The sequence below is a fragment of the Salvelinus namaycush genome, chromosome 8 (assembly GCF_016432855.1).
Source record: "Salvelinus namaycush isolate Seneca chromosome 8, SaNama_1.0, whole genome shotgun sequence".
In the NCBI taxonomy this organism is placed as follows: domain Eukaryota; kingdom Metazoa; phylum Chordata; class Actinopteri; order Salmoniformes; family Salmonidae; genus Salvelinus; species Salvelinus namaycush.
In genome coordinates this window covers 57,777,979-57,802,396 of record NC_052314.1, presented here as the reverse complement: position 1 = coordinate 57,802,396, position 24,418 = coordinate 57,777,979, and the positions used below count along the sequence as shown (strand labels likewise).

Sequence of the window (24,418 nt, the reverse complement as noted above, 5' to 3'; positions counted from 1 at the left end):
TTCTGAATGTCGCTGTAACGAGTGCGCTGAGAGTCGGGAAGCAAGTTCAGGGAGTGAGTGATTTAATAAATAAACGCAACTAAATACAAAACAAGAAACACAAACAATGCACAGACATGACACTGGAACAGAAACAAAAACGCCTGGGTAAGGAACCAAAGGGAATGACATATAGTGAAGGTAATCAGGGAGGTGATGGAGTCCAGTTGAGTCTGAAGTTCCGCGTAACGATGGTGACAGGTGTGCGCCATAACGAGCAGCCTGGTGACCTAGAGGCTGGAGAGGGAGCACACGTGACAGTACCCCCTCCCCGATGTGCGGTCTCTGGCGCAGAACGCCAACCAAAATGACGATCCCGGGGATCAGGAGCGGACCGGTCACCTCTGCTGAGGCACGGGAAACCTGTCAATCCAGCTGAGACGCAGGAGCATGGCGACCTAGAGCGCCGGAGAGAAAGCATACCTGACGGTACCCCCTCCCCGGCGCGTTCGGCTCCAGCCGCAGAACGCCAACTCAAGAGACGATCCCAGCGATCCGGAGCGGACCAGTCACCCCTGCTGATGCGCGGGTACCTGTCGCCGGCTGGGTCGTGGGAACCCGACAGACCGGCTGAGGCAGGGGAGCCCGGCGAGCTGGCTGAGCCGCGCAAACCGGCTGAGGAGCCCGTAGCGGCTCCCGGACCCAACATCATTCCACCTGACACAAAAAACACTCTCTGATGCTTCCCTTAGGTGAGGCGTGTTTATGTAACGAGTGCGCTGAGAATCGGGAAGCAAGTTCAGGGAGTGAGTGTTTAAGTAAATAAATGCAACTAAATACAAAACAAGAAACACAAACATGACACTGGAACAGAAACAAAAACACCTGGGTAAGGAACCAAAGGGAGTGACACATATAGGGAAGGTAATCAGGGAGGTGATGGAGTCTAGGTGAGTCTGAAGATGTGCAGGTGCGCATAATGATGGTGGCAGGTGTGCGCCACAACGAGCAGCCTGGTGACCTAGAGGCCGGAGAAGGAGCACATGTGACAGTCGCATACTCCTTGATATCTGCAAGAACCCTAACCTTATTGATGAATCAGCAATACACAAATTGGCTTAATTATTTATTTACTAACTAAATAATAACACATACATAAACAAACACACACGGTATAGGTTATTGATTACTAGCGTAATACAATGAAAACAGGTCCCTAGTGGACTAACAAAAGCATGACCGTTTGGTTATAAAAGATGGAGGGATGGAAAGAGAGGGAAAGGGAGAGTCAACTATCATTGTTACATTTGGAAGCTATGCTCACGGAAATACAAATACTTAGCACCCTGACTACCGCTCATTCAGATTAGAAATGCAATATATTTACGCATAGCTGTCCTTGATCGTCGTCTATCTCTGTTGAACTCGATGGGTCCTATGGTGAAGTTGTTGAGGGATGTAAGACTCTGGTTTGTCCACCAGAGGTCACAATGTCCTTTGTAGAGCTTATCTGGTAGTGGAGTGGTTATTAGGACCACCTTTACATGCACAGCTGCAGATTGTGAATGTTTCTGGTCGCGTAGTGGAGGTTATCTTCTCATCTTGTGTTTAGGTTGAGAGTTTCTAACTATTTCAACATGTGGACCACGGTCTCACGTCTTTTGGTCTCAATGGTTGATTATTCAGGGTTCAGCTCCCAACCACTTTACACGCCAGTAGTAACCCGTCAATGTACTGGTCTCACCATTTTCAGCCGTGTAGCCACCGCTCCACGCTGTCTGGTCTGGTAGTTTCAACCATTCGTAATGTCCGGCTCACCGTCCGTCTACTTGGTCTCAAGATTGATTATTCAGGTTCAGGCTCCCGACCACTTTACACGCCAGCAACAACCCGGCATAATGTACATTTCGTTACCAAGGCTTTTATCCTCGGGTAAAAAGGGGGCGTTCCATCACGCAGACACAATGTCTGTGCTCACTTGGGTGTGCTTACTGACTGGGCACAAGTTTATATGAAAACAATTCTCATTTAGAAGGCTAAAATCCCATTGCTATCTTCACAAGTATTCTCATATGTAATCATATATTTTATACAACATTTAGATGTAAAGTTGATACAGAATGTTTACACTTTCAGATTTACTGTTACTTTGTTATACCATCCTTAATGACATCACAAACTAATAAACAATATGATTATTCTTTAGATCCCCGCCGACCATTCTTATCTTATGATTATTGTTCCAAAGTTCACTCTTTGGCCAATCGAGTTTTTGGCGGCAAAGGTCTTCTGTGGACAAAGGCCTTTCTTTGGTGGATACTGAAAGCCAGAGAGGGAAAGTTCCCTCCTGCTTAAATTTACGACAGTGTTAAGGTGTCAAGACCGGCACAGCCCCCCTTCCCCTCTTCTGTGGGAGAGAGGGGGTCTGGCTATCTTCAAACATTTGCCTAGCTGATGGGTCCTTTGATCCACTGTCAGGAGAGTCATGACATAATTCTTGCTTAATATGTTGGCATGAATAAACTTTGCAACACATCTCCTTTGCATAGAGTTGATCAGGCTGTCGATTGATTGATTTGTGGAATGTTGTCTCACTCCTCTTCAAGGTTCTGGAACAAAACAGTCCAAAACGGAGAGATGCCGGATCCTGTTCCTCAAATTAAGCACTGGTTTTAGAATATTGACTAGTTCCAGTTGGGATACAAGTGCGCTCTGATCATCTCAATTCTCAATTAGCCCAAAAAAGTGTCAGTCTCGAGTGATTGACACTATCAAACACAAGTGCTCCCTCCATTAAAGGCTCAGGCATATTTTTGAGCAGCTTGATGTTAAGCTCCAAAGGGATAACTTGAAATAACATAATGTAGGTAATTAAATCATCTTTAGGCATATCATGTGAAATCATTGTCAAAAGCACAAGAGATACTGTTGCATGTAAGTCTAGATCATGTATGGATTGATCATATAGAAAAATCAACAACTCTAAAGCAATTGCCTGTCTATGGAGCAGGAACCCTTGACTCACTGCCTTTTCCTATTATCAAGACACCTGCTGATAACGCTTAACTGGTTAGGACATCTCATGAGGTGTCCTAAATGTTTGTCGGCTGGGTGGGATTCATATGACTAGAGAGGTTTCATGCATAGCTTTTATTTTTACCCATAAGAGTAAAATGTCTCTTAGCACATACGACCAATTTTCTACACGGAGACGCTTTATGGATACAGGCTCAACAAAGAGTCTCAGAGTAGTGCTGATCGAGGATCAGGTCCCCACCTGTCTACATAATCTTATTCATAACGATCTAAAAGGTAAAACTGATCCTAGATCGGCACTCCTGCTCTGAGAGGCTTTGTGGATACAGGCCCTGAACTAATACCATTCAGACAGTAGTTCAGTGGGCTCACCTCAGTGAGACTGTGTGTGGTCCTGTGCTGCTCAGCTGGTTTCTCTGTGGGTTCAGGAGGAGGTGTAGTCTGGTTGTCCTCCATGACCATGGTCCTCTCAGGGTTCCCCAGACCCTCCTCATACCCCTCCACCTTCACCAACAGCACTTCTGGATCCTCCTCATCCTGGAAGAGACAAGTGATGCAGATTAACCAGACATACACTCCCTCAGAGGTGTATCATACAAAGCCAGCTAGATCTACTCAGGGTTTTCTAAAGCTAACCAGCTTCACATTCCAGCTCAGGCTTCATCAGTACTACGACGGTGGATATTGCGCATACATCCATCCATCCGCGCGCCGCTAACTCTAGCAGGCTTGTAAGTGCACGTGAATGTCGCTCATGGCTAGTCGAACGCCGAACTCTTCATCGAGACAATGCTAAAACATCAATCCATGGGAAAGTCAGTGCCACATTTAGATTTTATGCCAAAATCAAATGAAGGAAAATGTTATCTTGCAAATCCAGCACGATATGGTGTGAAATGTGGATTTTAGAAGTGCCGTCGTCATTTTATTACTTAGCGTTAATGCCGTCTTTTTCCCCACTTTTTTCAAACAGAAGTTTTACTGTGCTGTGAAGTTTCAAATGCATTCTGTCATTACTAAATAATGTCACAGGTATTTTAACATGTTACTCGTTTTTTAACACGCAAAAAAACATTTGATTTAATAAAATATTTAAATCTTCTTACTCAAATGAAGGGGTGATGATGCAGTCTTTGCGAGAGGGAGGTAATCTGATTTAATTAGTTCTCAACTCGCAGCTCAGACACTTCATTCAGGATAAATGGAGTTAGCCCTGAGTTAGCCTGCCCGGAAGCAGGTTAGTTCTGAAGGATTCGTTGCCATAGAAATGTACCTGACTAAAAGGTGACTGGTTATCCCGAGTTGAACTAAGAGTTGATCAAAGTTACCTCACTAACTCCTCAAACCTGATTCGTAGGATACCCCTCAGGTACGTACACATGGATAATAAACACACGTTCAACGTGGAGTGTTTACCCATCCCCACTACATGAGTCCTATACTGTAGTTACGGAATGACTTCATTGTTGTTAAACCCATTATGGTGGACATAAATAAGATGTGGCTAAAATGCAATTGTCTTCGTTGTCTGTAGCGTATGCCTGCCCATATCATGACCCCACCGTCACCATGGGGCACTCTGTTCACAACGTTGACATCAGCAAACCACTCGCCCACACAACGCCATACAAGTGGTCTGCGGTTGTGAGGCCGGTTGGACGTACTACCAAATTCTCTAAACCAACGTTGGTAGAGAAATGAACATTCAGTTCTCTGGCAACAGCGCTGGTGGACATTCCTGCAGTCAGCATGCCAATTGCATGCTCCCTCAACTTGAGACATCTGTGGCATTGTGTTGTGTAACCAAACTCCACATTTTAGTGGCCTTTTATTGTCCCCAGCACAAGGTGCACCAGTGTAAGGATCATGCTGTTTAATCAGCTTCTTGATATGCCACAACTGTCCGGTGGATGGATTATCTTGGAAAAGGAGGAATGCTCACTAACAGGGATGTGCACAACATTTTAGAGAAAAAGCTTTTTGTGGATATGGAACATTTCTGGAATCTTTTATTTCAGCTCATGAAACATGGGACCAACACTTTACATGTTGCGTTTGTATTTCTGTTCAGTGTGTGTGTGTGTATATATATATATATATATATATATATATATAATTGTGGAACGAACAGCGGACTGAAGATGGGACGGTCGGGCATTCGTGTGGTTGAGTCCCTTTCTGCTGTTACATGGACTCTTAACAAGGCAATGACACTTTGTAGCTCCTTGCTGAAACAAGCAACATGTTCTATTACGCCATCATTGACTTGAATGGGGTTGTATTATGCCATCATTGACTTGAATGGGGACGCCTATTCTATTCATTCTATTTCTATGCAGAACATGCAGTCAGGAGCAAAGGAGGAGAAAAAGTGTGCCTTAAATGTGCCAGGCCAATTACCTTCATCCAAAATTCCATGACCGTCACAGCCTTTTTAGTAAGTGTATATTGGTTATGAAGCGCTGTCAGGTGTATGCAGAATAGGGTGAGATCAGATGTGATGTATACTAAAGAGAGTCTCAATGAACGTCTTAGAATGAAAAGTCCCATTTTGTGTTTATTAACCATAAACAAGTTTTAAATACACCATATGAAAACCACACATACACACGTCTCAACTAGAAATCTGCATGAACTTGATGAACTGCATTCATTTTCTCATGAAAAGTGTCTTGGGCAAAAAATGAAGTAGTTGAATGGAAGTAATGTAACAGGCATTTGTGAACATCATATAGCCTATGCAGTACAAACACTATGTAAGAGACTCATTAGGCTTATATATGCCTTATATATCACACGTGTTGATGCAATGTTCTACCCAGGAATATTCAACACTGAAATCTGTTACTCTCATTATTCCAAATGCATCTGTGGATCTTTTCTGCAGACAACAATGAAAATTAACCTTAGTCTTTAAAGGAAGACTCAGCGTTATGAGGTTGCCACAAGCAGCACTGCAGAAATTGAAATGAGCGTGATGCAAGACATTGCTCTCACAGTCACAAAGTATCTGTGCATGTATCTGTGCACTTCACGCTGCTACGTGGTACGTACGGGACCAAAACCACAGAGAAGTTGAGCCTCACGTTTAGCTGTTGCACAAATTGACCCACTACTGTTGTTTCCTTTGTACGTCTATCAAGTGGAATGGTTTCTTTCTATGTTATTGAGTGGCATGGTTTTTCTTTTGGTGTATCCTGAGGTAGCTCCTCTCCGAGAACCTCTTCCCACAGTGATTACAGGCAAACGGCCTCTCTCCCGTGTGGACCTTCAGGTGCATCTTCAGTTGGTGCTGGTGGGAGAACCTCTTTTCACACTGGGGGCAGCTGTAGGGTTTCTCCCCTGTGTGGACCCTTTGGTGCCTCTTCAGGTTGCCAGCCTGGGCGAAGCACATGTGACACTGGGTACAGCTAAATGGTTTCTCCCCTGTGTGGACCCTCTGGTGGATCTCCAACTTCTGGGTGCAGCTGAAGCCTTTGTTACAGAACATGCAGAGGAACCGTTTCTCTTTACTATTGCCTGATGTGGCTGCCCCTCCCTGAGCCTGGGCTGTAGCCCTGTCGTTTGAGTTCAATACCTGATCGAAAAGGACATGGCCATGTGAATCGGAAGGTGCAATCGACATGGACACTGGGTCGCGATCCCTGAGTTTGTGTAAAGGGGAGTGGGTTGCGACATTTAGATTTGTCTCTAAGCTTTCCCTGTAGTCTAAGAAGTCATTGGTGCTGCACTGTGAGTGTCCTTCTCCTAAGTGAGTCTCGTCTGCATTCCATGTCAGAGGAGCGTCACCCTCCACTTTCACAGTCACCTCATCTATGACTATAACCTCCCCTTTCTTATCTAGGCACCCTTCAGAGTATACACTATTACTGCGCCGGTTCCAGTCCCCTCTAAACAGATCAGTCTGTGTCTCTAAACCCAAGGATATGTTGCCAGGGTCCATCTCTGTAGTGTAAGAACAAGATGGATCATCAACACCAGTGTCTAACGCGTCAACATCACCATCCCCACGGGAATGAACAGGCCTCTGGCTCTGGTGTAATACCGATAAGTACTCTGAGCCGGGAGCAGGAGGACAGCCCAGTCTCCCAAGCCCCAGTCTCTCTGGGTCTGACCTGCGGTCAGATCCTGTGTGTAAGAGCATTTGTGTTACAGTTAAAGTCTCGGTGTCTGTCTCTGACTTGAGGACGGCGTTCGGCGTTCCACTGACCTCCGTGATGCTGTATCGGGTTCTGGACTGCGCAGCGGTGGTGGTGGTGGGGTCCTCTGTGGCTACAGGGGGCACTCCAGCCGCTCCAGTCTGGATGTCTCTGCTGTGCCGTGGGTCCTCCTCTCCTTCAGACCTCTCCAGCTTGACCCCAGGACCTACAGCCTCTGCATCTGCAGACTGACACAAGAAGAGGTTATTACCGGTACATGAGTTGAACAGGATAACAATGGCATAGTGAAGTCTCACAGGCAGATAAATGAAGATGTACATGTAAGCAAGTGAATAGCTGAGGGGAGCCTTTCTGAAATAAACTGGCCACATTTGATGTACTGTAATTTTGATGTAATATTATTACACTAACCTCTATCACGATAACGTGCTGGTTTGAGGTCCCACTCCCCTCATCAACAGTGATTGGCTGGTCATCTCTCCATGTATTGTGTCCCGCTGGCTTCACAAAGCTCCTGTGGCCTCCAGTGAGATGTCCTTCACCTGAGAGAGTGATTGGAGGAAAAGAGGTGGTTAGGTACCGTCAATGCTCAACGCTATATTGTACAGTTTTGACACTAGAATTGTTAAGAATGTAAGGTAACACTAAGCATAACTTCTTGATATACTATTTATAGATGGATTGACTGTTACATGCTTCATATTGTTTTCAATTAATAGGAAATGCAGTAGATCAAGAATCTGGTTAGAAAATTAGTGTCTTTCTGCAAGTTAGTTAAGTAATCAGTGGAATTATTGCATACTATACCAAAACTGACCAAGACCCAATTCTGGTTAACTTGTTGTTAACGCATCTAAAGTCACACATGTGCAGATGTCGACAGGCCCCGCAGCCTGAACCTTCAGAAAAATGTACCTCTTGCCATTCCTCTGTATCGGTCGAGGATCTTGACACTACTGGGACGACTGGCGAGGACGCGCTCTCGCGTTGTCCTCTCTGCGCGCTCCCGTGCCACCTTCAGTTCCAGTAGCTGTAGTTTCCTCCGCAATCCCCTGTTTTCTTTCTGGCTTTGAGTTATTTCCAAACGAAACACTGCATAGTCGTCATCTACGAGTTTGCAGACCTCTGCCACGGCTGCATTCGCTAGCACCTCCATAATGGAGGCGATTTGAGTGTGAAAAACCATACAGTTAGCCATTGTTAGCTAACGTTAGCAGTTAGCTAACGTTAGTCACCTAAATAACAGATCTATCAACCAAGTCCTTTCCCCAACGCGAATTAAAAACTACCTGGGGTAAGTATGTGATGCTATGCAGTTAAATTAGTCAAATGTAGATTTCCACGGTGTTAATAAACGTCTAAATAACAACAAAAACTCTAAAGTGGAAATTGTTCTTGGTCACTTCTGTTTACCCTTCTTCTTCAGTGGTTTGTACATCGCGTTTGACAACCAGCTTTAGTGATGCATTACCGCCACCTACTGGACTGTGGACCAGAGATGGAGAAAATCTAAAATTGAACTCTACAAAATTAAACCATTCCCCCTATCGGAATACATAATTAAATACAATATCACCTTAAGGTTTCCTTAACAATTCAATTAAACTTGGCTGTTCAATACCATTATTCCTTGATACTAATAACAAACTGTCCCTTTCCCTCCCATATTCCTGGCACTGAAATAGAATGTGTTCCACTGTCTCCATCTCCTGGCATTGATCACACTTCCCAGTCGGATGTTTCCCTGATTTCAAAGTGCTGTTAAGCCTTGTGTGTCCCAGTTCCATCTTCCTCCCTTCTCTCTCGGACCTCCCCCACATTTTCCTGGATCTTTTACGTGTCTTCCTTTTCCCTCCCTGTTCCACAACTCTTGCCAATAGTTATTTTTATTTTTTACCAATGTTCTTATTAATCTCTTGGCCTCTGCTTTACTTAATAGAAAGGATCTTATTGGTTGGCGACATGACGGCATAGCGCAAAGGGTGTGGTTAAATTAAAAAGGTATGCGTGCTGTCCTTTGAAATGCGGTACTGCTTATTACATTACATCAAATCTCCTATGATCAGTATCTTTTAAGCTGAGAGCAGATTTGTTTAGAAATAACAGAGTGTTAGTAAGAATAGAGTAGAAAATAATATAATTACTTTATTCCATATACACTGAATAAAAATATGAGTTACACTTCATATTAGGAAATCAGTCAATTTAAATAAATAAATTAGGCCCTAATCTATGGCTTGCACATGACTGGGAATACAGATGCATCTATTGGTCACAGATACCTTTTAAAACAAAGTAGGGAATTGTTCAGAAAACCAGTCAGTATCTGATGTGACCACTTCATGAAGCGCAACACATCTCCTTCCCATAGAGTTGATCAGGCAGTTGATTGTGGCCTGTGGAATGTTGTCCCACTCCTCTTCAATGGCTGTGCGATGTTGCTGGATATTGGCGGGAACTGGAACACGCTGACATACGCGTTGATCCAGAGCATCCCAAACATGCTCAATGGGCAACATGTCTGGTGAGTATGCAGGCCATGGAAGAACTGGGACATTTTCAGCTTCCAGGAAATGTGTACAGATCCTTGCGACATGAGGTCATTGCATTATACTGAAACATGCAGTGATGGTGACGGATGAATAGCATGACAATGGGCCTCAGGATCTCGTCGCGTTCAAATTGCCATAGATAAAATGCAATTGTGTTTGTTGTCTGTAGCTTATGCCTGCCAATAACATAACCCCACCGCCACCATGGGGGCACCCACACGACGCTGTCGGCCATCTGCTCGGGACAGTTGAAACCGGGATTCATCTGTGAAGAGTACAGTTCTCCAGCGTGCCAGTGTTCATCTAAGGTGAATATTTGCCCACTGAAGTCGGTTACGATGCCAAACTGCAGTCAGGTCAAGACCCTGGTGAGGACAACAAGCACACAGATGAGCTTCCCTGAGACCGTTTCTGACAGTTTGTGCAGCAATTCTTTGGTTGTGCAAACCCACAGTTTCATCAGCTGTCCGGATAACTGGTCTCAGACAATCCCGCAGGTGAAGAAGCCGGATGTGGAGGTCCTGGGCTGGCGTGGTTACACGTGGTCTGTGGTTGTGAGGCCGGTTGGATGTACTGCCAAATTCTCTAAAACGACATTGGAGGTGGCTTATGGCAGACAAATTAACATAAAATTATCTGGCAACAGCTCTGGTGGACATTCCTGCAGTCAGCATGCTAATTGTATGCTCCCTCAAAACTTGAGACTTCTGTGGCATTGTGTTGTGTGACAAAACTGCACATTTTAGAGTGCTTTTTTATTGCCCCCAGCGTAAGGTGCACCTGTTTAATGATGATGCTGTTTCATCAGCTTCTTGATACGCCACACCTGTCAGGTGGATGGATTATCTTGGCAAAGGAGAAATGCTCACTAATGCGGATGTAAACATTTGTGCAGAACATTTTAGAGAAATACGTTTTTTGTGCATATGGAAAATTTCCAGGATATTTTATTTCAGCATAAAACACGGGACCAACATTTTACATGTTGCGTTTATATTTTTGATCAGTGTACATCACATCAGTAGGTTAAATATTCAACTGACCTTGTTCTAGCCTTGGTACTGCCTCTCCGAAAACAGTTTACACAAGTCTGTTTCAAATGACAAGTTAACAAAGGGTATGTGGTTAATTACCTTTTTACCCCAAGACATTTCACATTATAACTATGTCAGCTAAACAGTGTTTTCCAGATATTCCTTGCGTACATCTGAAGACACACTGCTATGATTTCTCCCCGTTGTGGACACTCATATCGGATAAGGTGACTCAGGAAGTAGAAACTCTTCTAACACAGTTTACGCTCATGAGGAGGAAGGATAACAACAGGTCAGAGGTAACATGTCATGGTAGACCTACCAATTAGTTATTATTTTTACTGATATCAGTAAATGTTTGTTTATGAATTATTAGGGGATTGAAACTCGCAATTCTGTTACCAAATTGGTAACGGAATTACTGCGATTGACTTAGCTACAATGGGAAATGATAGTAGTCACAAACCACAGTTGGGTCACCTGCTATTGTCCTTCCTTCCACTGGCATACTGTTATGTTCAGATCATCTTTCTGTTATCTGGTGGTTAAAGCAAAACAATCTGGACAACCCCTCACAATCCCTCTCTCTCTGCCTCTCTCTCCAGTTAATGTCTCCTCTCCTGTCTCCTACCACCTACCCTCTTTCCAGTTACTGTGACAAGCATCCTCACTCACTGAGCACTGACCGACACCGTACGTCCATGGTAGGGCTCAGTTTTTTTCCACAAGCACATGGAGTAGCCAGCTAAATAGAAAAAGTAGCCCGTCAGGATCCCCCGGGCTAAGAACTTTTTGCCAAACAAGCTCTATTTTGGAGGCCTCTGGTACATTCTATTGGCATCCGAAATACACAGCAAAATGATTGAATACGTTACTGAGTTTATCTACCAGATTGAAAAAAATTTTTTTGTGGTATTGTGTTATAAATTACTGAAAATGTATGAATTCAGTGTATTGTTAGTTGTTATGGATATTGTCTAGGCCTGTATGATCCGGACTGTTTTCTAAGTAAGAGAACATTACACACTTTTTTTTTTTACATTTAACCTGTCTTCTCGAAGATAAAGTATTTTACTGTAAGATATGAATTGCTTTGGTACTGTAGTTTAACTGACACCTGGCCCAGAAAGACCATTTTCATACACGGCCACAGAGAATCCGATTATAAAATCCCTAATTCCGTCTTCAGTCAGCTGTTCGTTCCACACCAAAAAAATAAACTGTTATTTTATAGCAGTTATTTTCGAATAAGGCTGTAACGTAACAAAATGTGGGAAAAGTTCAGGCCAAAGAGTTCAATCTTGGTTACATCAGACCAGAGAATCTTGTTTCTCATGGACTGAGAGTCCTTTAGGGGCCGTTTGGCAAACTCCAAGCGGGCTGTCATGTGCCTTTTACTGAGGAGTGGCTTCCGTCTGGCCACTCTACAATAAAGACCTGATTGGTGGAATGCTGCAGAGATGGTTGTCCTTCTGGAAGTTTCTCCCATCTCCACAGAGGAACTCTGGAGCTCTGTCAGAGTGACCATCGGGTACTTGGTCACCTCCCTGACCAAGGCACTTCTCCCCCGATTGCTCAGTTTGGCCGGGTGCCAGCTCTAGGAAGAGTCTTGGTGGTTCCAAACTTATTCCATTTAAGAATGATGGAGGTCACTGTGTTCATGAGGACCTTCAATGCAGCCCACCCATGGCTGCACTCCTGCCCATTTCATGTGAAATCCATAGATTAGGGCCTAATGAATTTACTTAAATTTACTTATTTCATTATATGAACTGTAACTCAATAAAACGTTGAAATTGTTCCGTTTATATTTTTGTTCAGTATAGTTAGCATTGGCTTGTGAATTTACCTCCAACTTCCTGCATACTGGATGTAGAGATGTAAACATGGTATCCACGAGTTCATCTGACTCTGGGGAAGTGGATAAAGGGATCCATTGCCAGAATCCCGAACTATGCCTTTGATGGTTTGATATTTCTAAGGCATGATCCCACACTTAACACAAAATGAGTCAAGACCCGGGCCCTTATCCACAAAGCGTCTAAGAGTAGAATGCTGTTCATCGATTACAGCTCAGCATTTAACACCATAGTACCCTCCAAACTCGTCATTAAGCTCGAGACCCTGGGTCTTGACCCCGCCCTGTGCAACTGGGTCCTGGACTTTCTGACGGGCCGCCCCCAGGTGGTGAGGGTAGGAATTAACATCTCCACCCCGCTGATCCTCAACACTGGGACCCCACAAGGGTGCGTTCTCAGCCCTCTCCTGTACTCCCTGTTCACCCATGACTGCGTGGCCATGCGCGCCTCCAACTCAATCATCAAGTTTGCAGACGACACTACAGTGGTAGGCTTGATTACCAACAACGACGAGACGGCCTACAGGGAGGAGGTGAGGGCCCTCGGAGTGTGGTGTCAGGAAAATAAACTCACACTCAACATCAACAAAACAAAGAAGATGATCGTGGACTTCAGGAAACAGCAGAGGGAGCACCCACCTATCCACATCGACGGGACAGTAGTGGAGAAGCTGGAAAGTTTTAAGTTCCTCGGTGTACACATAACGAACAAACTGAAAATGGTCCACCCACACAGACAGCGTGGTGAAGAAGGCGCAACAGCACCTCTTCAACCTCAGGAGGCTGAAGAAATTTGGCTTGTCACCAAAAACACTCACAAACTTTTACAGATGCACAATCGAGAGCATCCTGTCGGGCTGTATCACCGCCTGTTATGGCAACTGCTCCCCCCACAACTGCAAGGTTCTCCAGAGGGTAGTGCGGTCTGCACAACGCATCACCAGGGGCAAACTACCTGCCCTCCAGGACACCTACAGCACCTGATGTCACAGGAAGGCCAAAAAGATCAATAACCACCTGAGCCACTGCCTGTTCACCCCGCTATCATCCAGAAGGCGAGGTCAGTACAGGTGCATCAAAGCTGGGACCAAGAGACTGAAAAACAGCTTCTATCTCAAGGCCATCAGACTGTTAAACAGCCATCACTAACATTGAGTGGCTGCTGCCAACATACTGACTCATCTCTAGCCACTTTAATAATTAAAAACGGGATGTAATAAATGTATCACTAGTCACTTTAAACAATGCCACTTGATATAATGTTTACATACCCTATATTACTCATCTCATTTGTATATACTGTACTCTATACCATCTACTGCATCTTGCCTATGCCGTTCAGCCATCGCTCATCCATATATTTATATGTACATATTCTTAATCATTCCTTTACACTTGTGTGTATAAGGTAGTTGTTTTGAAATTCTTCGATTACTTGTTAGGTATTACTGCACGGTCAGAACTACAAGCACAAGCATTTCGCTACACTCGCATTAACATCTGCTAACCATGTGTATGTGACCAATAAAATTTGATTTAGGATCTTTACATATAATCTTTATTCATTTTGATCTAAAAGGCCAAACTGATCCGAGATCAGCACTCCTACTCTGAGAGGCTTTGTGGATACGGGCCCTGAACTAATACCATTTCGACAGTAGTTCACAGTGGGCTCACCTCAGTGAGACTGTGTGTGGTCCTGTGCTGCTCAGCTGGTTACTCTGTGGGTTCAGGAGGAGGTGTAGTCTGGTTGTCCTCCATGACCATGTTCCCCTCAGGGTTCCCCAGATCCTCCACCTTCACCAGAAGCACAGGTGGAAGACACAGGTGATAGACATACACTGAGTTTACAAAACATTAAGAACACCGGCTCTTTCCATGACAGACTGACCAGGTGAATCCAGGTGAAAGCTATGATCCCTTATTGATGTCACTTGTTAAATTCACTTCAATCAGTGTAGATGAAGGGGAGGAGACAGGTTAAAGAAGGATTTTCAAGCCTTGAGACATGTATTGTGTATGTTTGCCATTCAGAGTGTGAATGGGCAAGACAAAATACTTAAGTGCCTTTGAACGGGGTATGGTAGTAGGTGCCAGGCACACCGGTTTGTCTCAAGAACTGCAACGCTGCTGGGTTTTTCACACTCATCAGTTTCCTGTGTGTATCAAGAAGTGTCTACAACCCAAAGGACATCCACCCAACTTGACACAAATGAGGGAAGCATTGGAGTCGACATGGGCCAGCATCCCTGTGGAACGCTTTCAACACCTTGTAACACCTTGCCCCGACAAATTGAGGCTGTTCTGAGGGCAAAAGGGGGGGTGCAACTCAATATTAGGAAGTTGTTTTAATGTTTGGTATACTCAGAATTACCCATTGCCCAGTGACATGAGCCTACAAGACAAGCTAAAGTAATTATATGCTCACTTCGAGGCAAGTAACACTGTAACACGCATAAGAGCATCAATTTCTATTGCACTCCACACTGCCCTTTCCCACCTGAACAAAAGGAACATCTATGTAAGAATGCTATTCATTGACTACAGCTCAGCGTTCAACACCATAGTACCCTCAAAGCTCATCACTAAGCTAAGGACCCTGGGACTAAACACCTCCTTCTGCAACTGGATCCTGGACTTCCTGACGGGCCGCCCCCCAGGTGGTAAGGGTAGGTAACAACACATCCGCCACACTGATCCTCAACACGGGCCCACTCAGGGGTGCGTGCTCAGTCCCCTCCTGTACTCCCTGTTCACTCATGACTGCACGGCCAGGCACGACTCCAACACCATCATATTAAGTTTGCTGATGACACAACAGTGAGACAGCCTATAGGGAGGAGGTCAGAGACCTGGCAGTGTGGTGCCAGGACAACAACCTCTCCCTCAACGTGATCAAGACAAAGGAGATGATTGTGGACTACAGGAAAAGGAGGACCGAGCAGGCCCTAATTCTCATCGACGGGGCTGTAGTGGAGCAGGTTAAGAGCTTCAAGTTCCTTGGTGTCCATATCACCAACAAACTACTGTAACTATCATGGTCCAAACACACCAAGACAGTCGTGAAGAGGGCACGACAAGGCCTATTCCCCCTCAGGACACTGAAAAGATTTGGCATGGGTCCCGAGATCCTCAAAAAGTTCTACAGCTACACCATCGAGAGCATTCTGACTGGTTGCATCACTGCCTGGTATGGCAACTGCTCGGCCTCCGACCGCAAGGCACTAGTGCGTACAGCCCAGTACATCACCGGGGCCAATCTACCTGCCACCCAGGACCTCTATACCAGGCGGTGTCAGAGGAAGGCCCTAAAAATTGTCAGACTCCAGTCACCCTAGTCATAGACTTTTCTACGCTGCTGATACTCTGTATATTATCTATGCATAATCCCTTTAACTCTACCTACATGTACATATTACCTCGACTAACCGGTGCCCACACACACTGCCTCTGTACCGGTAACCCCTGTATATAGCCTCGCTATTGTTATTTACTGCTGCTCTTTAATTATTTGCTACTTTTATTTCTTATTTATCCATTTTTTACAAAACACTTGTTTTTCTTAACTGCATTGTTGGTTAAGGGCTTGTAAGTAAGCATTTCACTGTAAGGTCTACTACACATGTTGTATTCGGCGCATGTGACAAATAAAAATGTATTTGTACACTCCTTTGGGTACGTACACACAGATAAATACACGTTCAACATGGAGTGTTTACCCATCCCCACTATGTTTGAGTCCTATACTGTAGTTACAGAATGACTTCATTGTTGTTATACCCATCATGGTGGGTAAAAACAAGTCAGCTCTGATATGTCAAAAGTCATCATCAGACAAACCTGACTAAACTATTTTGATGTGTACAGTAGGTGTTAGTTAGTGTGTGGGTATATTTAGTAAGTGTATAATGGTAATGAAGCGCTATCAGTGTATGCAGAATAGGGTGAGATCAGATGTGGTGTATACTAAAGAGTCTCAATGAAAGTCTTAGAATGAAAAGTCCCAGTTTGTTTATTTATGTTAAATACACCATATGAAAACCACACGTCTCAACTAAATCTGCATAAACTTCATGAACTTGATTAATTTTCTCATTAAAAAGTGTCTTGGGAAAAACATTTAATAGTTGAATGGAAGTAATGAAATAGGCATTTGTGAACATCATATAGCCTACACAGTACAAACACAATCTGAAACAGACTCGTTAGGCTTATATATGCCTTATATATCACACAATGTCTGGATGCAATATTCTACCCAGGAATATTCAACACTGAAATCTGTTACTCTTGTGATTCCAAATGCATCTGTGGCTATTTTCTGCTGACAATGAAAATGTATCTTTGTCTTTAATGCAGGATTCGATCTAAAGGTCTAACGAAGTGGAAAGGCTAAATTCTATGTTATGGTGTTTCTGCTGGTGTATACTGAGGTAGCTCTTCTCTGAAAACCTCTTCCCGCAGTGCGTACAGGCAAACAGCATTTCTACCGTGTGGACCTTCAGGTGCATCTTCAGCTTGTGCTGGTGGGAGAACCTCTTCTCACACTGGGTACAGCTGTATGGTTTCTCCCCTGTGTGGACCCTCTGGTGCCTTTTCAGGTCACCAGCCTGGGCGAAGCGCATGTGACACTGGGTACAGCTGAAGGGTTTCACCCCTGTGTGGACCCTCTGGTGCCTCTTCAGACTGGACGAGTGTGAGAAACTGACCTGGCATAGGTGGCAGCTGAATGGTTTCTCCCCTGTGTGAATCCTCTGGTGAATCTCCACCTGTTTGGGGAAACTGAAGGATTTCCCACAGAACGAACACGGGAATCGCTTCTCTATGGCGCTGCCACCTTTACTGATAGCGTCTCTACTACTGTAATTTGTCAGTGGGCTTGTGTAGCCATTTAGTGTTGAGGCACTGACATTGTCTGAGGTCTGGTTTAACATTAGGAGAGTGTGAGGAGGACGAAGGCCAGGGAGTGTCTGTGTTGTCGCAGGGTCCATCGTCCAGTTGATAGATCCTTTTGAAGGCAGGCTGAAGGCAGCACCTGTTAGAGGGTTAACCTGAGACACCATCAGTCTCTCTGAATCACAACTATAGGAACAGGACGGCGCATCGCTAGTAGAGTCTGTGTCTGTTCTCTCCTGCTGCATACTGACACCTCCCCCTCCCCGCAGACCAAATCTACGCCTGGTTTCAGCCAGTCTGTTGTCATGGAGACTAAGTTCAGATGTTGTTTTGTGTTCGACTGTTTGTTTCTGGTTGTGGTTAACAGTGTTGTTCCCCAGCCCAGAGGTGAGGACGCTGTCCCATCCACTGACCTCCACTATGTCGCCTCTGGTCCTGGTCTGCTCAGTGATGTTGTCACCTGAGCCCTTGGTTGCACCTGTCTGGGTATCCAAGATGGTCACCCAGTCTCCTCTGTTAGCCTCCAGCCAACCACCTGCAGGAAGAGGTTACAAAATAGACCTCACAAACATGTCAGAAACCTCTACACATTACATTTTTGCTTGAGTTGAATTACCTGGTGAAGTAAATATATTATAATTAGTTTTTTTGCATTTAAAGGAAATAAAACCCAGGTGCAACACTATTCACATTGAAGATCTATTACTGTATGAAGGCTATATGTATTTCTCCCTTACCTTGCTCCCCCATCTTTAGTCCACTCAGCAGATCAATGTTCTCTGATCCATCTTCTATGGTCTCCTCTTTGACCAGCAGCAGATCAGGCTTCCCATCCTCCATGTCTACTGACTGTAAGAGATACAGAGTGAGAGGATGTTGGATCAAGAAATCTGATATGAGCACCCTGCTATGGAGCATCTTCTGATTGGACAATGAGGGATTGCTATGAGTACTATGCAAACATGTTTGTTGATTTGATACCTTGACACTCTTTAATGGTTTGATAATTCAAAGGCTCACCTCAGTGAGACTGTGTGTGGTCCTGTGCTGCTCAGCTGGTTCCTCTGTGGGTTCAGGAGGAGGTGTAGTCTGGTTGTCCTCCATGACCATGGTCCCCTCAGGGTTCCCCAGACCCTCCTCACACCCCTCCTCCTTCACCAACAGCACCTCTGGACCCTCCTCCTGGAAGAGACAGGTGATACAGATTACACAGACATACACACCCTCAGGTACGTACACACAGATAATAAACACACTTTCAACATGGAGTGTTTACCCATCCCCACTACATTGGAGTCCTATACTGTAGTTACAGAATGACTTCATTGTTGTTAAGCCTAGCGTCCCTGATTGACTCTGTCATCCCCCTCCCCTTTTGTGCCTTCCTAGTTCCCCTGTGTCCGCCCAACCTAAACCCATACCCTAAACCATACCCTCTACCCCATACTCCTCTTTTTATCCATCCTGTTTCGTCTGGTCCTGTGATTTTAAATTGCATTATTATCACGGTAGACATAAATATGTTGTTGGTAAAAAAATAAGTTGGCTATGATAAGTCATCATTAGACAAACCTGACTAAACTATGATGTGTACAGTAGGTGTGTGTAGGTATATTTAGTAAGTGTATATTGGTTATAACGTGCTGTCAGGAGTATGCAGAATAGGGTGAGATCAGATGTGATGTATACTAAAAGAGTCTCAATGAAAGTCTTAGAATGAAAAGTCCCATTTTGTGTTTATTAAACATAAACAAGTTTTAAATACACCATATGAAAACCACACACACAACAAAAAAATCTGCATGAACTTGATAAACTACATTAAATCTCATTAAAAGTGTCTTGGGAAAAAATGAAGTAGGTCAATGGAAGTAATGAATGGAAGTAGTGAATATCATATATCCTACACAGTACAACCACAACATGTAACAGACTTTTTAGGCTTATATATGCCTTATACACTGAGTGTACAAAACATTCAGAACTTTTTCAATGACATAGACTGACGAAATGAACCCAGGTGAAAGCTATGATCCTTTATTTTTGTCACTTGATAAATCCACGTTATCCAGTGTAGATGAAGGAGAGGAGGCAGGTTAAAGAAGTCTTGAGACAACTGAGACATGGATTGTGTATGTGTGCCATTCAGAGGGTGAATGGGCAAGACAATAGATTTAAGTGCCTTTGAACTGGGTATGGTAGTAGGTGCCAGGTGCACCGCTGCTGGGTTTCTCATGCTCAACAGTTTCCCGTGTACATCAGGAATGGTCCACCACTCAAAGGTACACCAGGCAACTTGGCACAACTGTGGGAAGGTGTTCGTACTGTTGGTATACTCACTGTATATCACAATGTCTGGAGGCAATATTCTACTCAGGAATATTCAACAATGAAATATGTTACTCTCGTTATTCCAAATGCATCCGTGGATCTTTTCTGTTGACAATGAAAATTATTGTTTTTCTTTAACCCTTTACACTACTACCCGGGTTGAAAATGGCAGATTTTGACACTGATAAGCACTTAAATTGGAACAAAGTGGCTGTACAGTAACATGCTATACATGACGTCAGAGCTCAGGGTCTCAGCGCTAGATGGGTTTTGACTGACAGACGTTCTGAACTTGAGCATCACATGACAAGATGCCTCTGTCCCTCCTGCTAATTGGGCAACTTTTGCTAATGTTTTTATTGTCTGAGTGAGGGGAATGTAAATTGAGGGAAATGCTGAAAACTAAGAGGGCTGTGGTCATGAAATGTTGGCAGCCGGTTATTGTCATGCAAAAGACTTTAGGTCTCACCGTAACTGACCGTTAATGAACATAAACACGTTTAGTATCTCCAGGCCTCCGCCCATACAAGCTGCTGATGCGGGACTTTGGAACATCTACATCATTTAAAAAAATATATAATAAATCAATTGAATATACAACTTCACAATAAATCTATTTATATTAACCAGGTCTAAATAAACATGATATGAATAACATTTATTTCAGAAGAACAGAGTATGAGTTGGCCTACTGTAGGCCTATGCTATCTGGCTATGCTCCATGACATTGGCTGTATTCTTGTTCATTTGGCTGACAGTATATGCTTAAGTCCCGTGACATTTTATTTCATAGTAAGAATAATATAATTGAACTCAGCTGAATAAAATAGAAAGGATATTTTTCACATTACTGAGCGACCGCGCAGATGAAGTGGCTATGTTGAGCGTAAAAGTTAGCATTTGAAACAGGTCCTATATGCTAGTTTGAGTGACTTGGCAACAAATACCTTATAAAGCAAAACATATATGGGCTGCATGGTGGGACTATAGGATATTGATGATTTGAGAAAGTAGCAACAACAAAAAAAGATTGTGCTCCTGTTACCTCAGGCTGCACAGCTGTTATCTCATCAAGTGATCATATTTTCACTCATTAGACTATTCTGAAATTAATCTCTTCTTCACTAATATGTAGAATGTCGATTTAGAATGGCCCATTATCAAATGGGCAGGAACAGCGGCAGAGGAAAAAAATACATTTCATCTGTAGGCACTCGAATAGCAAATGGAGGCCGCGCGCTTTCCCACGGGTCCGTTTTGTAGGCTACTTCGGTTTCGGCTCCAACCTTGTTCCTGCAGCTACCCAGCGCTTAATTTGGTAAACCAACTGAAATCCGTTCGGCATCAGCGATAGTAACATGTTTTCGCAATGCAACATATTTCACTAAACTGTTGACAGCCCGTCTGCGCGCTCGAAAAAATGAATAAAGGAGAGCGAGGACGAAATGGAAACGCGTGGCGGCGAGATATTCTGTATAGCTAAAAGATCATGTGTGACGCACCATCTTTAATACAGTCCACACTCCGAGGCGATTACTCGAATTTGTTTAATTTTGGAGTATAGGCTAACTAGACCAATTATGTACCAACGACATCTTAAATCAGTTTTGTTTGATGTTTTTCTGCCATGCGTAATATGCGGTAGGATAAAGGCACAATCATAATTTTAATTCAGTTGTATTTTTTGGGGGGGGGGGGGGGGGGGGGGGTTTAGGCGCATAAACTCTATGGTGTTTTGATTTAATCATCACCGTAGGAAGTGCTGTCCATTTCGTTGTGTTAGGATTTAAAACAACATCCACAACAACCATGTTTCACACTGCTTCAACCTGCTGTTGAACTTCTTTCTTCAATTTGATCATCAGTCAGGTGAGTTTTTTTAAATATTTTTTTATATATATATTTTTTAATTTTATCCCATTTTCTCCCCAATGTTCGTGGTATCCAATCGCTAGTAATTACTATCTAGTCTCATCGCTACAACTCCCGTACGGGCTCGGGAAAGACGAAGGTTGAAAGCCATGCGTCCTCCGAAGCACAACCCAACCAAGCCGCACTGCTTCTTAACACAGCGCGCCTCCAACCCGGAAGCCAGCCGCACCAATGTGTCGGAGGAAACACCGTGTACCTGGCCCCCTTGGTTAGCGCGCACTGCGCCCGGCCCCGATGAGACAAGGATATCCCTACCCGCCAAACCCTCCCTAACCCGGACGACGCTATGCCAATTGTGCGTCGCCCCACGGACCTCCCGGTCGCGGCCGGCTGCGACAGAGCCTGGGCGCGAACCCAGAGACTCTGGTGGCGCAGTTAGCACTGCGATGCAGTGCCCTAGACCACTGCGCCACCCGGGAGGCGGTCAGGTGAGTTTTAAACGTACTATAGACGTTCTGTTTTGATGATCAGTGTTTGACGTGATTTTCCTTTGCATTGCTGTCAGAGTGGGTGAGGGACAATAGAGCCCCGAGTACCAGGTCATTAGGACCTGATGGTCATTAGCAAATTGGGTACTTCCAAAGCATGTCCAGAGTGCATAAAAGGAGATTACCATGACAAGTGGCATTTTACTGCGGTCATGACTCATGACTGCTGGTGTGGCGGTAATATAGTCACTGCAACAGCCCTAGATACAAGATGGCATGGCGTTATACCCTGAGTTGTCTTGAACAGAATGAGCCCGTTTGTTGTATTGTGATTTTTTGGGCCCCGGACCACGCATTTGAATTTACTTATGACTCCATTCTATGCGTACCAAAAGTATGATCTGCTTCTCTGAATTGCCTTGTGAAACCTAACACTCTGTAAGATGTATTCTATAATTTAGCTTTTATAATTGATGTTGGCAATAGAGCAAGGTTTCAAATTATGAACACCTGGCCCAGATTGTGATTTATAATGGACCGTTTTTGGATTTCTTAAACAGTAATTGTGTAAAGGCGGGGATGCAGGGCTGTGTTCCAAACAAAACCACTACAGGTCCTGGTCAGTCCCTGGATGGGAGACCAGATGCTGCTGGAAGTGGTGTTGGAGGGCCAGTAGGAGGCACTCTTTCCTCTGGTCTAAAAAATATCCCAATGCCCCAGGGCAGTGATTGGGAACACTGCCCTGTGTAGGGTGCTGTCTTTTGGATGGGACGTTAAACGGGTGTCCTGACTCTCCGAGGTCATTCAAGATCACCTGGCACTTATCGTAAGAGTAGGGGGTGTTAACCCCGGTGTCCTGGCTAAATTCCCAATCTGGCCCTCAAACCATCACGGTCACCTAATAATCCCCAGTTTACGATTGGCTCATTCTCCCCTGTAACTATTCCCCAGGTCGTTGCTGTCAATGAGAACGTGTTCTCAGTCAACTTACCTGGTAAAATAACAAATAAATAAATACATAATAAACAAGTGTGATTGCTCTAGTTCCTCAACGGCACAGCTAGGAGAGCTAAAATAAATAAATAAATATCACCTTAAAGTTGAAGACACTTCCTTAAGTCATAAAAGTGCATTGAAATTACTTCATAACTGTGTACACTTTGGAGAGTTGTGTTAACGCTTGGAAACACCAGTTAGTCCTCTCACTCAAACCCTGGTCATTTTTTTGTCTTATGTTGCACCAACCCCACATTTTCCAGGAATATTCTTATTTTGTTACTGAAAGTATCCAGAGTATGTTCTGATTTTGTTTTGAACAAATGCGGCAAAGTACAGTAAATGTAAAATGTGCATAAAATCAACAGTGTAATGTTTGGATGCAGTGTTGTATCAGGAGAACTGTTGTGTCCCCACCCTTAGTCTAATAATTTTCCCATAATCTCCAAACTGTTCCCTTTTGATTGCTACCATGGTTATGCAATCCCTAGTTCTTCTGTAAGAAACATTTCAATTTAGCCCTATCCATATTGGCCAATTGTCACAAGTGTAAGGGGTTAAAGTAGGGTTTTATCTAAACATCAGACGCTATCAAGTGGAATGGTTACGGTCTATGTTATAGAGTGGAATGGTTTTTCTGCTGGTGTATCCTGAGGTAGCTCTTCTCCGAGTACCTCTTCTCGCAGTGTGCACAGGCGAACGGCCTCTCTCCCGTGTGGACCTTCAGGTGCATCTTCAGATGGTGCTGGCGGGAGAACCTCTTCTCACACTGGGGGCAGCTGAAGGGTTTCTCCCCTGTGTGGACTCTATGGTGCCTCTTCAGGTCACCACCCTGGGCGAAGCACATGTGACACTGGGTGCAACTGAAGGGTTTCTCCCCTGTGTGGACCCTCTGGTGGATCTCCACTTTCTGGGGGCAGCTGAAGCCTTTGTTACAGAACATACAGAGGAACCGTTTCTCTTTACTATTGCCTGATGTGGATCGCTCTCCCGGAGCCTGGGCTCTAACCCTGTCATTTGAGTTCAATACCTGATCGAAAAGGCAGCGTCCATGTGAATTGGAAGGCCCCATCGAAGTGGACACTGGCTTGTAATCTCCGAGTGTGTGTAAAGGAGAGTGGTTTGTGACATTTGGATTAGTCTCTAAGCTTTCCCTGTAATCTAAGAAATCACTGCCCTGTGAGAGTCCGTATCCTAGGTGACTATCTGCATTCCA

The 24,418-nt window shown here is 44.3% G+C and overlaps 1 protein-coding gene across 3 annotated transcripts in view; it reads right to left on the bottom strand.

The window, feature by feature from the left end:
- The window catches only part of LOC120052910 (zinc finger protein 777-like), a 105,919-nt gene that overhangs the window by 74,233 nt on the left and 7,268 nt on the right, over window positions 1-24,418 (bottom strand). For 2 of the 3 annotated variants that reach the window (XM_039000131.1, XM_039000132.1), the window contains exons 3-4: window positions 7,226-7,402; window positions 3,388-3,552 (exon numbers count right to left, since the gene is read on the bottom strand). The exons of the other annotated variant lie outside the window; for it this stretch is intronic. In XM_039000131.1, the coding sequence (XP_038856059.1) occupies window positions 3,388-3,552; window positions 7,226-7,402 (342 nt within the window). The remainder of the gene's footprint in view (window positions 1-3,387; window positions 3,553-7,225; window positions 7,403-24,418) is intronic. 3 annotated transcript variants of the gene reach the window in all.